The sequence below is a fragment of the Ixodes scapularis genome, unplaced genomic scaffold (assembly GCF_016920785.2).
Source record: "Ixodes scapularis isolate PalLabHiFi unplaced genomic scaffold, ASM1692078v2 PGA_scaffold0__279_contigs__length_252992795, whole genome shotgun sequence".
Lineage (NCBI taxonomy): Eukaryota > Metazoa > Arthropoda > Arachnida > Ixodida > Ixodidae > Ixodes > Ixodes scapularis.
The window spans coordinates 49988327-50003779 of NW_024609835.1; the positions used below are offsets into that span (position 1 = coordinate 49988327).

General features: G+C 46.3%; 1 protein-coding gene across 2 annotated transcripts in view; it reads right to left on the reverse strand.

Annotated features, from left to right (window-relative positions):
* The window catches only part of LOC8037991 (synaptogenesis protein syg-2), a 264704-nt gene that overhangs the window by 26453 nt on the left and 222798 nt on the right, over positions 1-15453 (reverse strand). For both annotated transcript variants that reach the window (XM_040503326.2, XM_040503324.2), the window contains exon 3: positions 155-290. In XM_040503326.2, the coding sequence (XP_040359260.1) occupies positions 155-290 (136 nt within the window). The remainder of the gene's footprint in view (positions 1-154; positions 291-15453) is intronic.

Genomic DNA, 15453 nt, shown 5'->3' on the forward strand with positions numbered 1-15453 from the left:
GCATGCGACTACAGCTCAGTGACTCAGCGTTTTTCGCCCAGATGATAAGCGATGGAAAGATCTTTAGCTAGCATGTAGCCAATTTGATAAAATCCTTAGGTACGAAGACCGAATTAACAAAATGAACTCTGCGTTTTCATTCGGTACAACTCACCGTAAACCTTGAGCTCTTTTTCAGATCGCACTGTCTGAAAGGAAGGCGCATCTGCAGACACTTCGCAGGAGTAGAGCCCCTCCGATTTCATGTCTGTCTCCTTGAGCAGCAGGCTCCCCACAGAGCTCTTGTTCATCTGCAAGAGACAAAGAAAGTAAAGCCGCAGTCCCGCCTTCTCGCACATCATACAAAAACACAATATTCGCTGCAGACACACGGTTATAAAATTATCTTCGAACATCTACTCAAGCATATTCAAAGCATGCTTTTATTCATACATACTTTGAACATGCTTGCAGACAGTTTGTTTAACCAATGTTACAGGCGAGTCATGCGAGGAATAATCACGCCTCAGAGTGTTCAGAGGTTTAGAGAACCGTTTTTGCGCATTCGATAAGGTAGGATGGGCCATCCGGCACGTACTGCGCATGTGCGGGTCTTCTGCAGTAGCGCATGCGCAGTTCGTACCGGAGGGCCCACCGTACCGTGTGGGATGTACAAAGACGGTCTCCCCAAACTCTCTACTGTCTGCAGAGCGTCTCTTGTGCGATGTAAGAAACGGCGTTAGTCGGAAGTCACGTGGCCTGTCAATGTTTAAGTTTGGCCGCCACGGGGGGCCTCGGGCTATTTCCCCGTGGTGGTGTCTTCTGGAGTTCTATTATGCCTCGAAAGGTTTCGAAATCGCACTGGTAGTTCGGCGACTTCCTCCGACGACTGCCCTCGGCGTTCATGCCGATAATCGGATGATCCGCGAGCCCGCACGACCTGCGAATTTCGCAATTTCCGATGGAAGTATTTGCGGAAGACATCTAACTCTCAAATCTCATTTCAAAGTACGTCAAACTAAAAAAAAAAAAGAAGAAAAAAAAAATCAATGAAAGCGAGACTATCTATTTCTTGACTCCAATTTCCGAAGTACATGCTGTGACAAAAAGCGAAGAAAGGCGAGGAGCTGAAAGTGATTGTAAGCGCCGAAAATTCAGGTCGTTTTTAATAACTTTCAATTTAGCGCGTTCCCTCGTAACACCCGTGTCTTCTGGGCAAACGGTATAAACATGTAGTCCCGCGAGCGCGCTGTTTATTGTTTATTTTCCTTCTAAATCAACTGTTCTAGCTGTCGGATTAATTTTTTTTAAGGGACAAAGAAATGATCTTTCAATTTCATCGTCCTTAGTTTTAATCCTCAACTCAAAAGCAAATTGAGAAATCACGCGGTCGTGATGTGCTTGGGCACGGGAAGCGATGACTCCGAGCTTCCACCGTGCTTTTTAAGAGCACCATGGAGCTTGTCATTTGCAAGGGGTAATAAGTACCGTAGCGGAACTCACTGGCCACGAACGCGAATCTAAATATTCGTCGACGGATTCATTGTTGACGAGCGCATACGTCCGAGAGACACATTTCTCGTGTACATTGCGTGAGCTGGGTTCAACTGACGCGCACCGCGGATGCATCAGAGTGAAAAGGCGAAAATATTTCGAAGAAAAGGTGGTACGAAATAGTCCGCTGTATTTCAAAAATTCGGTACCAAAAAGTAGGCTTTGACCCTCTACCCTCTTCCTCTTGGCCCAGTAAACAATATCCGATTGATAAAGTTCCGATCTAAAATCATTTATTCCTGCCCGAAATTCATTTCACAGTCTCTTTTATATACCCTGTACGTTCCGGATCCGCCGTAAATCGGATCCGAAACGAGAGTTCCTTCAAATCAATAACAGTGAGCACATATATTAACTGAATAGAAGAAAGGCTCTGAGGAAGTGAACCAGGGTTCACACACCTCTCTGATAGCTTATTCATCTTGATGAAAGGCCGTTCGGTAGGAACAACTCAAGAAAGAGACCCTCTTCGGCTTCCTGGAGGTCTGCAGTGATTTGATTTAGAAACGTCGCCACAGCTCCCGCTGAGTGCCAAAATAAACTACGAGTCCTAGGTTTCATTTTTATATATATATATGTTTGAGTTTTTGATATCTTTAATTTTGCGGAGTTCTGATTATAATCACCTAATTATTGAAATGAGGTCGTCGGTGGGCCTGGTTCCTAAGCAGGGCGCGTATTAGTAGAGAATACGTAGTACTAATTAACATTTATTAGCCCCTTTAACAAATCTTCTGAAGACATTCGTTTCGAATATTAAATGTTGAACAATAATTGATTTGATTGAATTGCTTTTTATTTAGGACTTAATAGAGACAATTAAGTGAAGCTGTCATGCCATTGCTTTCATCCGATGACAAACGAATACAACTTTCCCTCACTCTACCATGAAAACTGTGGTAATAGAGAGAAATAAAACAATAAACCGAACAAGGGAAAAAAAGAGGTCTATATGTTCGAAAAGAAGACTTCTGTGGGTGACATGCGGGACGTGCCCGCTTACAGGTCTGCCCGCCGGTACACAAGAACAGCGGAAAATTACGTGTGTCTAAAGCTCGGAAATCAATCTTGATTCACGCTGTTCTTGGAGCTGGTCATTAGCGGTTTAACGTTATTCATTAACGCGTCACGCCTCGCTGCCCGAATAAGAGGCGCTCGCTGTACAGAAAGAAAGGTGGGCCACGGAACGACGCGATAAGCGTGACTTTTTTTTTTCTTTTTGATTGCGGAGTGTCGAGGCGATAGCCTAGAGATCATTGTTCTCAACTTGCTTTTGCTATTATGCTCAGCGTCGTCGTAGCATGTGCGTTAGGCGAGCTTCTGGTTAATCTAATTAAGTGGCGAACCTCGTGTCTATTACTTTATTTCGTAAATTCGAGTTTAGACAAAAAAAAAGTGTCCTCGAATGATATAATTTGCGGAGTAGCAGTGCGGGTAGCCGAAGTAAATTATTGCGTCAGCGCAGCCACCGAGAAAGGAAAGTTAAGAAAAGCAGGCAAGAGCGCAAGGACCTATATACGTTTGGTACAGCGAACTGAAAAGAACAAAGGATAAAGTAAAACAAAGATGATATACGGCGTTTGGGTTGTTATGATGTTATATATAAAGGCAGTATGCTGTAGTAATGATGAGTGACGACACAAAACAAATAGCTCGTGTTGTTTACATAAAGCGCTTATTTTTTACAATGTATTTTTTCTCTTGGAAAGTGACCCGGTTCAGACGGGCGGGTCGATGATATGAACACTCCTCTAACCTAAATGCTCTTAAAATTTGTTTTTACGTAGGTGTCGCTTTTTATCACCCTAAACGCGTCTGCTCGTCTTTGACGTATTTATTCAGACATGAATCTTGGTGTGACTCTAAATTCGCAGCATATGGAAGTAGCTGTTCCGCACTTTCGCAAACGAAAATGTGCAAGACGGTAAAATATTCCGTGTGCGTGCTTCTGTAGAGGAAGCCATCCTGCCTCGAATAAGGGTAGATTCCGGTACCTATTTCAAAGGGCAATTGGGTGTGCGCGGTGCCCGCGGCGGATGAGTTCACGCTTCTCCGCGCGTGCCATGCGCTCGCGACCCAAGAGTGCTGTCTGATTCGCCGATTGCAAAGGGACATATGTTACAGGTGCCTTTATTCTGCCCGTGTGAATGGGGTATTAGAAGTAGCCAAGTGATCGCCGGTTTATGCTTTTTTTTCTCATAAATTGAGAGGCTATAATCCTAAATGCTGTAGTTCAGTGGGAAGGGCTTTTCTAGGGCACTATTCGTAGGGGATAAAATTGGTGTACGTCAATTGTGTATTTTAATAAACATACCATAAATAAACCAGTGATAAATAACTTGTAGAAGTTGCAGAACCCGAGCCACTGTTTTTTGAGAGGCATCTTAAAGGTTCCATAAAATGCATTTTGAGCTGGAATAAGTGATTTCAGATTGGGACTTTGCTAATCACACATCGCTTAGGGGGCCAAAAGAAAGGGTAGAAAGTAAAAAGCCGGCTCTTCGGAACGAACGTTTGGAGATATAGTTGAATATTTCGTACCTCCTTTCCTCGAAAGCTCTCCGCCTTTTCACTATGATGCATCCGCGGCACCCAAGTCACGTCAGCAGTACCCAAGGCACGTCAGCCGACCCCAACTCGCGCAATGGATACAACTCACGCAATGGATACGAGAACTGCGTCACTTGGACGTGTGCGCTCAGCATCAATCCGTCGGCATATATTTAGATTCTCGTTCGTGGCCAATGAGTGCCCTGACAGAACTTATCACTTGCGAATGACAAGTTCTGTGGTGCGCTTAAAAAGCGCGGAGGAAGCTTGGAATCATCGCATCGGTGCCCAAGCATGTTACGACTACGTGATTTCTTAATTCGTTTTTGAGCTGAGGATTAAAGCTAAGGAGGAAGAAGTTAAAAACTCGTTGCATAGGCCTCTTTAATGAGCCAATGATAAACCCAGTGCTTAACAACCTGACGACAGCATAAAAAAAGAGAAGAAAATGGAACGAGCCTAGAAGTTAGACGAGACACCTTAAGGGTACAGTAGTTAACTCCGGCCTGACTGTACGTCGTATTTGCTCTGTTCGCGCAGTCTATGAACACTACGATGAAGTGATCGCATAAATTCACGTCGGTACAACGTCTGCCCTCCTCGAAACCACCATACAAATAAAAACGGCACCCAGCAACTAAAAAATATAATGCTTTTTTTTTTTTTTTGTAGGACGGAGGACAAGAAGAGCGATGCCGAAATAACCAACTGCTAGTCGCCTATGAGGGTTGTAGAACCCCGTTACAATAGCAGCGGTGAACAGTAAAGAAATGCCATCGGCAGAAACCCGCCCTTGAGTAAGACAACGCTTTCGTACTTGCGCTTATCACCCGGGCGAAAAATGCCGAGTCAGTGGACTGTGGACGCCTGCGTAGCGTCTCACATATCGTGGAAGAGAGCTGCTGTGCATGCTCAGTACGCCTTCCACATCCCAGTAGACAGAATTTAGCGTGCAGAAGGCGATTGTTGGAAAGGTCTACACTCGGTTTCACAGTCAAGTCCGACCGTAACAAACGCCACGATTTGACGTAGCTAATCAAGCAACGCCAAAAGTGCATCGCCATGACGCCCGCCATTTTTGCTTGTTTATAAGCGGCTAAACCAATCACGTACAGAAACGAAAACGCAGGATCACGCCGCATTAAGTTCGAGTGACTGGTTCATCCGGTGGAAAAACGCAAAGGCGATGGCCGCCGTGGCGATGATGCACTTATGGCACTGCTTGATTTGCTCCGTCAGATTGTAGTGCTGCTGCGGTCGTACTTAGTTGTAATCTGAGTATGGCCATCAAACTCGCGATGTGTTGAGCTAAGATCGCCAAGATCGCCTAGATAATCAAAGTATCTCAAGTAAAAGTAAAAGTAAAAGAGAAGACGCATATTCCATCACATCCGACTGGTGAAAAACACTTCTTGAAGAAAGTAGTAGATGTTCGCAGGTATTCTAAAGGGGTGTCGGTTGGGTCTGCCACATGAGCTTATATGACACCTGCGGGCGCAAAAAGCCATTTTGGCCCAGAGCTATATCGATAGGAGCTCACCTACCTAATGCAACTGGCTCCACTTGTTTTTTTAAAGGCGCGTAAATACCGCATACATCGGTTGGCCTTAAGTTTATTCAGTGCAATCTATTGCCTATACCTCGTTTCACCTGAAGTACAGACACAGCCGACGCTACGAAGAAATCGCACCAATCAATCAGCCCCGAAAGTGCACGTCACTATGCCTTTTCTGTTTATGATTGGTTCAGCGATCACACGACCTGTACAGAAATATGACAAACACCATGATGGCGCACTTTTGACGCTCTCTGAGTGGTCCAGACTAAATATATATATATATCTTTTGAAAAATGAACAGTCACCAGCTCATTTGTTGTTTGACTATTTTAACAGACACCCTCGACGACCACTCATCGCTTACCACGTCCTACCGACACCCCGCTACGCTTCCAGCGAACGACGTTGCGACTAACCCGAAGAAACCTTCATGTTTCCCCCTTCAAAAACCGTGTCAGTCTCGAATCGCATCGCGGAGGAGACCGTCGAACGAACGGTTCCGCCGCGTCCCCTTGCATTCAGTGCCCATTGGAGACGCGCTCTGAGGATCGACGGACGGCCACCACCGCCCCGATAACCAGGCGAAAATACCAAGTCCATCAGGATCAATAAAGAATGGCGGGGATCTATTATTTCTCCCTTTCGCTCTCCTCTCCTTCGGGTAAGGAAAATGGATGTCGCGAACTCCTGTCGAACCGGAGGTATAGGCGTCGAAACCTCGAGACTCGGCTGGTTCGACGAAACTTCGACCTTCTGGAAAAATTCGACAAATGAATGGATGGGTAAATGGATATTAACTGCTGCTTCCTTTATAAAAGGTGGTAGCTTGCGCCATCTAGCCTTAAAAATAATATACGATTTTTTTTTGTCTTTTTAAGCCAATTTTTTCTTCTTTGCATTTTTGTAACTATCACCATGGAGTATGAGATATCGTCAGGATGACCTGAAGTTCAATTTATGGACAGTGTTTCCCGACTTCTATAGCAAAATATTCGAATTTCAGAAAAAAATAAACTAGGGTTTTCCAATCTCACAAAAATGACTACCGATATTTGGCATAAAGTAAAAACATACTGACGCTTTTCGAATGCTCCAGTTAGTTTATCACTATAAAATAAGAATCAAACGATATATACCAACAAATATAACACGCTTCCTCCGTCAGGTGGGGTGAGATGGATTTACATTTTTCGCGCGTGCGCACAATAGTCGAACTCCAGTCGAACTTTTGTCGAAACTTGGCGATATAAGTTCGAATCAAAAAGTCGAACCTGGTCCATGTCGAACGTCCGAAGGTTCGCAGCTACCCTAGTAAGAAGGACGACCCTCCTCCTCTGTCCCGCAGTTCCCGGAGTGACAGAGACGGTGTTCGCCTGCTCCGGCCGGAAGTGCTGCTCGTAGACGCGAACTCGCGGAACAAGCGGCAATCATAACCTAATTTCCAGCCAAGTACAGCATGACCGTATCCATTACGGCTCCTTCGCCGTAATTCCTTCTGGCCATTAGTCGGTGGCAGCCGGGTGTTCGCTCCGACAGCCGTATCTTCGGAGAGTCGTTCACCCTGAATCTTTTTTTGTTCCTGTATTCGTTTGCTTTGACATTGCCAGTTTATGTGTTCTGTTTTGTTTCTTCCAGGGTCCTGGGGTACTGCTAGATCCATCTGACGTTCTCGGGGATCACGCTGAAAGTGAGTTTTTGCGTAAGCCATCGGTGCGCGTAATTGCGATACGTTTTGCTCAAAGGGGAATTAGGTTTATGATGATGCAAGAGTCGTGTTCGACATATGTCTGATAATAGACAGACACGGGCACGCGTTTTTTTTTTTTTTTTAATAGAGTTGGTTTTATTACCTTTTTTTTCTTTTAAGGCTTTCTCTTGGCGTCAATTGCGTTAAAAACGACGCTATTATTTCGTTGTTTAGGTGATGCAATGGAAACAGTTCCAAAAGAAAGAAAGGAAGCGAGAAAAGTGACTGAGCTAAATACAGATTCGGACGCTAAATTGTCTACAGGGCCAACAATTCCTCAACCCCGGAATAATTTACGCGCGAAAAAACTCAAAGCAAAAGTAATCTCAAAAGGAAAAGAAATACGAATACAGTTTTTAGGACCTCATTTTGCCCTCTTCTCTCTGTGTCCCTGCGATTTCACAAGTCCAGAAGCGAGTGTTTCGGCTACCGCCTCGCTTTATATTTATACTCTCGCCACAAGAATCCTTCAGACGTGACTCCGTTTTTTTTTTTTTTTTTTTTTTTTTGTACCGAACGTGTCATTATGTTTTATTTTTTTTCTCTCTCTCTCTAAAAATTCTATTTACAACCTATGAGCGTAAATGTTACAACACACAATTTTCGCACATTGCCGCCAGAATGACATCGTTAAAGTAAGCCAGAATTACTCAACGAACACACACAAGGGAAAAAAAGGAAGGTAAGGGGTCTTTTCAGACGAGACGACAACAATCAAGTAAAGTGATGACAATAATAATAAAAAAAAAAAAGAAATGGCTTGTCGCGTTGCTCCGCACGGAGCGTCTAAATTCACGCCTTTGCGCGTCTCCACAGCAGCAGCCAGCAACGTCGGCGCTTGCTCAGGACAATGTACTTGCTCCGAAAGAGCAGAAGAATCAGTCTTCCGCGTCAGAACGAAAGATTAGGGACGAACAAAGTGCGCGCACAAGAGGGCAGTGAAACAAAAGAGACACCAACAAGAAAGAAAAAACAATAACACTCTAAAATGTAAAACTATAAAGAAACACACATAAAAAGAGTCTAAAGATGGATTTGGGAAAGAAAGTCTTCCTCCGGCAAAGCCGAGATATCACAAAGGAAACCTCTTTGGCGAATCAAGATATTAGCGTTTCTCCTCCCTCGGTGCCCTTCCATGGGCCAGCGCCGCCGAAACTGTTCCGACAGACAGCCGATTTTGTGTTGTGATGCGTGTGCGTGCGTGTGTGCGTGCGCCCCTTCGACGAGGCGAAAGAGGAAAGGTGTAAAAGATTGAGGTTAAAGAGACCTCTGGAACATGGGCCACAAAATAGAGAAGCACGAAAAAGAGGAGCATGGCAAAAGAACCGGGTTTGTCGGAGAGGAAGCTAGCTCGATAGATAAAAACTAGACGTCAGAGAGAAAAAAAAAAAAGAAAGATAAAATACGCGAGATCAACCTCAGGAAGACCTATAGGACGGGCGTGAAAGCGAAAAAGCAGAAGCGGGAAGGAAGGGTAGAAGGGAAGCACCGACGAGACAATGGAACGGAGCCGGAGGAGAGCTGCGACGGCGGCAGCAATAGCTGAAAGGCGAAATGGTGGAGATGAGAATTGGATGAACGGAGTGGGGAAGTGCGATTTGTGGAAGGACAGGGCGGAGATAGAAGGGGACCGAATTAAGAGTTATAAGGAGGCGGTCCTCGCCGTTAGGCATTGGAAGGCAGTCGATGGGGCTGGCTTTGCTGCGGCGGAACTTTGAAAACGGTCCTCCTTTTGCGAGGCTGTTCGTTGTGAAGAAGGTTGTCTGCTTTGTTTCCATGGCAAATGCTACGCGGTCTTTATGGGAGTAGTACTGCGGCACTGACCATAACTTTTGACAATGCACAGCGCAGAGTATTTTTTTAAGGTCTAAACGTAGTTGCAGTTTTGTCCTTCGCCGATTGCGGCAATTGGTTCTACCAACGGCTTTTCGGGAAAGCAGACGCTCCCGACTTTTCAAAGGGCGTACACCCTTCAATTTTCCCGCATAGTGACGGGATGGCCTACTACCGCTGTCTGCAGAAATACCAAGTCCAGAAAAAACTGTTTCATCGGAGTGACGCCGAGCATGACTGAACACAGGAAACCAACCTCACACCCAGGGCCGAATTAAGGTACGGGCTAAGGGGGCTGCAGGCCCAGGGCCCCGACTCTCTGGGGGCCCCCATGCGCAGCTCGTAGAAAAAAAACACAAAAAAAAAAACCTAAAAATATTTTGGAAAGCGATGTTGCCTTGCCGCAGCATTCGAGAAGGGGGGTATACAAAGATAATGGCGATGTCAGCGAGGCCGAACGCGCACTTCGCGTAGCACACTCCTGTCCCTGTACAAAGCTGGCCCTTTGGGTGGGTGAGTGGCCCCTTAGGGTGCTTGTCGGCTTTCTTTTGAAAGCGGCTTCGAGCAAACGAAGAAAACACGTGAGGGGCCCCGTAATCTGGGGTTTTTCGCACCTCTTTTTTTTTTTTTTTTTGTCAGGAAGGAAAATGTTATAAACACCTCCCCCCTCACCCTACTCGCGCTCGTGCCTCGTGCGCGCAAACACGTGTTTTTGAGCAGCGCTTACACTTTGAAAGTGCGGCCTTCGACGCTGCTGGGGAAGGAAACAAAGCTGCATGCCGCCTCCGCGGTGGTCTTGCCGGAGTGCTCCCTAGTTGAAACCAGACGGGAATGGTAAATTTGTTTTTGTATTTTCAGGCTACTTTCTATTGATTAAAAACTAAAGGAAACTGCAGTATTTCTCAGGTTCATTGCCTTAACCAGACATCATTATCACCATCATCGTCGCCATCATCATCATCATTAGGGCCCCTGAAGCGTCCTTAGCCCAGGGCCCCGAAATGCCTTAATCCGGCTCTACTCACACCCCAGGTTTCATTTCTTTTCTGCGACCTCCTTATTCGCCCAGCTTTCTCGCATATTTCGCGGGGCTGTCTGGGGACTCTGCGACAAACTATACACATTTTTACACAAGGGCGCAGCCATATTTAATGTCGTCACTTCTGGTACGCGGTAAAACATCATTTTGATCAGTCCACGCCGCTGGAAGGTGTTTACAAAAAATGCGTTATTGTCACACATTCTTGTTTTGCCTCACCTATATTTTCTTGCATGTTTCAGGTTGAAATGTTTCCTTAATTTTTTCGTCCCGCATACCAGATACGAAATCCACGTGACTGAGAACTACGGGAAGCAGTAAAACGTCTATTCGTGAGAGAGTGCAATGAAGGTACTGCGCTTTGACAGCAGCCATTGACAGCTGAAAAAGCGCCGGAGTGTTTTCTTAGACTAAGGCTAGATGGCGCAAGCTACCACCCATTACAAAGGGTATAGCCATTAACATCTATTTATCCATCCGGGCGTGGCCAGTTCTGCATAACGTATACTATCGTTCCGCAGCCAATCAGATTGCGGCATCGGGCAATGAGGAGAGCAAGTCGTCTGTTTCTTGCCCAGGAGTTGCAGTGACGTCAGAACGACGCCGAGTTTTTATTGCCAGACTGAAAAAGAATACTGGGTAGATCTCAATGCTAGATACTTTGGGGTCTACGTATACCCACTATTTTTTCAATCAGCCAATAAGAGCTCAGAGTCGTTCTTACGTCATCGCAACTCCTGCGGAAAAAGCAGTCGACTTGCTCTCCGCATAAGAATGCGTAATAGTTCGGTGCCTGGAACGCGTCTGTGCCTGGTGCATTCAGCGTCCTCTTCCGCCATCAAAAGTAGTCCCAAAGTGGAAAAAAAAAAAAAGAATGACGTCCCAAAAGTCGGAGTGTAATTTTGTTGGATGGCGGGATCCTAATAGATAAACGTAGAGTTTTCGGGGAAAAAAAAAAGTACATGCAAGCGTGAATGTCGCTGTCGTCGCAACGTATAAACTCCTGGCCTGTATAAACGCTCCTGGCCTGTATAAACGCTCCTGGCCTGCATAAACACTCCAGTGGACTGTCAACCGGGAGAGCCATCCGGAGCAGGAAACAGGCGTCTGCTACGTGCACCACCACTGCTGCAAGGCCGCCACGATTGCGGCCGCCGACAGCGTGACACTTGTATGACGCTATCAGGCGGAAACGGAGGGACCACGTTTTTTGGACGCGGTAAACACAGCAGTTGGAGCCGCGTTCCAAGCACCAGAATAATAGGTCGCCCCCCGCGTTTATTATTCTGCCAGTGCCCACAGAAGACATACAAACACAAATAAACTACATAGTATTTCGCCACCCACTAGCCGTTTAAAACACCGGACAATCAACCACCGAGCGAGCAGCTCGAACGTAGAATCCACGTCTAACGTTTCTTAACCTGTCAGTAACTCTAATGTCCGAGTCTCACTGGAGAGACAAACAGAAACAAACGACAGCGACAAGCCCCAAACACATGTAGCATGCTTGCGATGGTACACCCGTGAGCGATATGAAGGTGAACAGCCCTCTTCTTGTTTTTGACGCTCCTGGAAGTTTTGGAACAAGCTCTGTTCCAGAAGAGGGCTAGAACGCAAAGTTTAGACTCCCAAGCCACGTACCATTTGAGACGTTGAGAGTTAATATAGCTTTAGGGAGCCGTAAAACAGCCAACAAACTAGGTAAGGTGTTCACCTTCATATTGCCGGCGGGTGTACATTCGTCAGGCCTTTAGTCGTTCGGTGCTCGTCAAGTAACCAGGAGTGATTTGCAGGCCTGCCAAAGATACCCTCGAGTGCATGATGCTCGTGTTTGAGCACCTCCACCCCTTCTCTTCTCCTCGTCCTCCCCTCCTCCTTTACTCCTCCTCTCCCCTCGTCCTCCTCTCCTCTACTCCTCTTCCTCCTTTTCCCACCTCTTCCTCTTTTTAGAGCGCAGCTCTTAGGCGCCCGTTTCCGGCTTGAGCGGCGTCACCGTCGGCGTAACCGCGCAGTGCATTAGGGAACGCGTGACATCACTGATGACGTCATCGTGATGAAGTCATCACGATGACTTCATCACGATGAAGTCATCGTGATGTCAGGCGTTCAGTCTCATTGTCATTCTCATTGTCATCATCACTGATGACAATGAGAATGACAGTGAGAACAATGACGTCACTGATGAAGTCATCGTCACGTGTGACGTCATCACTGACGATGACGTTATCACGATGACGTCACGTGACCCCCGTGAGGTCACGAGGGTCACGTGACTTCTCAGTTGCGCCGACACCGACGCCGCTTGGAGGAAGGAGTAGCACGCAGGATGAGGATCTGAGGAGGAGGGAGTAGGGGTATACGCTCCCCTCAGTACCCTTCCCTCTTCCTCCTCAAGAGGAGGAGGGAGTACCGGGGCAGTCCAACACCATCTAGACAGAAGGCCTCCGCACGCGCCATCACTGTCAGATGGATCGATGCGTGAGATTGGGCACGAGTGCTGTGTCAGGTGTTAGCCTGGGACTCGTGTCCATTCAGCGCGTCGAAGGTCGGGCTCGGGCCCAATAGCCGAGTTAGTGCCATCGGACTCTGATGACGTTTCATAGAGGGAGAGGAGACCATGCGGACACTTTCTGTTTAGGTGGTGTTGGGTGGTCCCTGGGACCAGGCGGGCACACAAGACTCCCCCCCCCCCCCCCCATGGAGCGGAGTGGACCTGCCTTTACCTTGAGAACATGTTCGACGAAAGCCCCCTCGACACATGGTAGCCACCTGGACGGCCCAAAAGGGCCAAGAAGCGGTCCACTTCGTGTCGAGGGTGCGCTGGCGGAATCAGCCTAGACCGAACCTGTCTCAACCGGACACCCAAGTTCCGCAGCCCTTCCGGGGGCATACGCTGCCCCGTTTTTCGCTACATGACGACCACCCAGACGCCTGCTTGCAGTGCCAGGTCCCGGTGGTCTACGAGGACACGCACGAGGCCAGCCGGCGACATACTGACTCAGGGTGCCGGGAACTTTTTTCGAACCGAAGTTTTGACTGTCGAATCAAGCGGTTCGAAACATGCGAAAGATTTCGAATTATCGGACTTTCTATAATGTAAAATTCGACAGAAGTCGAATTTTCGAACTTGGTAAACTAAGAAGTTCGACGATTTTCGGACCGTTGAACCTATAACACTAAAAAATTCGATCTTTTTTGAACTTTCGAACTTATTACACTGCAAAATCGATGCCTGTCAAACTTTCGAACTTGATAGATTAAAAAATCGATAAATTTTGAACTTTCGAACTTCTTGCTCTAAAAATTTCGAAGCTTTTCGACCTTTCGAATTTCCTAGCTAAGGAATTTGATAATTTTCTAACTAACTTATCAAACAAACTCGAAAAGTTTCGAATTTTCGAATCGTGACATGTCAAAAGGTCGACGAACTTCGAAGTTTTAAGGTAAACGTTCGACGTTCGTCGAACTTCGAAAGACCGGCGGACGGTTTCATTTGAATTCATGTAGTAAGGTACATTCGTAATTCTTTTTTCTCGAATTTTTACATGCTGTGCTGCGTTTCTTACGAAAGACATTGCCGTTTATTTCAATGTTCTGGCATGCTTAGTTTTAAAGAAATAAATTCCCGAAGGAGCGAGGAAGGACGACAGTTTTTTGACGATTGTCGCTTGTGCCATATTTCAAGCGGGCTATAGCCGAAGCTATTTATGGTAGAGATGTTAAACTTTTTAAGAATGATCTATGTATAGCACGCACGTAGCCAGGGGGGAGGCCCATGGGGCCCGCCCCCCCCCCCCCCCCCCCTCTCGAAATTGCCCGTTTTGCTGGGACCTTCCTCTCCCCCCTCCCCCTCATACAGCATTTTGTCATGGGCGGCCCGGCCCCCCCCCCCCCCCCCCCCCCCCCCTCCCGAAACAAAATTCTGGCTACGTGCCTGGCCTAGGTAAGTGTCGGCTTAATATGTGATTATTGTTATTCAAGATAAGTTTCGAATAAATGTCCAAACATTTATACGGGTAATTATGCCCTAAACTTGGTATTTTTTTCGTCTAAGTTGTTCGAGGTATCGCATTTAAATTAATACTACAGACAGTAAATATCATTAACATCTGCAGAATACAAAATGATGTATATATTGGTTTTTCACGTTTAGGAATAAATTAACTCATGGGAGAAGATATCTAATATTGTTCAAGTTCAGCCCGCCATTAAAAAATAAATATTTCTTTTCGCTTCACGTTCTCGGGACGTGTTTCTTTTAGCCTGTACGCATTTTGGTAGGAGAAACTTTTTTCGAAGTTCTAAGGCCTCTGTATATGCAAGAATACAACACTTCCGGCGAATCCTTGATAGTTTTTTTTTTCTCCAGCTTTTTATCCCCGCATTTATCGTTAATTTTTTGAATTTTTTTTATCAATGGCACACTTATTTAGGTCGAAAAGACATTGCTGTGAACTTCCGAACCACTAAGTATGTGACAAGTAGTGCCTTCTGACAATCCGGATTAAAATAAGCTCAACCACGCCCTCTTTACCCGTATTGTTTTTTTTAACAGTCCGAAAAATAAAAAAAAAAAGAAGCTGCAGCCCCCCCCCCCCCCCCCCCCCCCCCCCCCTGTTTTTCTTCTTCCGACGCCACTTGTGTGGTAGAACGCTCCTCTACCTCGAGTTGTGTCGGCTTCTGTGTTTTTTTCGAGGCGTTTCCTCCGTCCCGGAAAATAAACCTCCAGGACAATTACAAACTTAATTTTCTATATGCCAGTGTCACGCGGGTGGCGTTCGATTGGATTACTACCAGCGTGTAAGGGGTAGGGAGGTAGTTTGCCAGGTCGCTTCAAGTTTTTTCTGAGCTTCAACCTCCTGCCCATTTCGAACTGGATGAGTATCGTGAAACAGTGCGTTTGTGTGATTACTACCCTGTGATGCTCGTTAAAGACCCCCCCCCCCCCCCCCCCCCCGGGGGGGCTGGCGGTCACAACTACTGATATATGGTCACATGTAACTCTGCACTGGCAAATATTCTAGCACATTCGGGACATTCGTCGTCTCATTTAATTGCCTGACCCAACTTCGCGGAGTCTAATTATCACAACCTAACTTTTCTAAACCTGATTTCGTGAAAAGCAGTGAGTCGTGAAAACTTTATTTGAAACTGAAACTGTGGAGGCACATGAAAACCGGACTTCGAAGT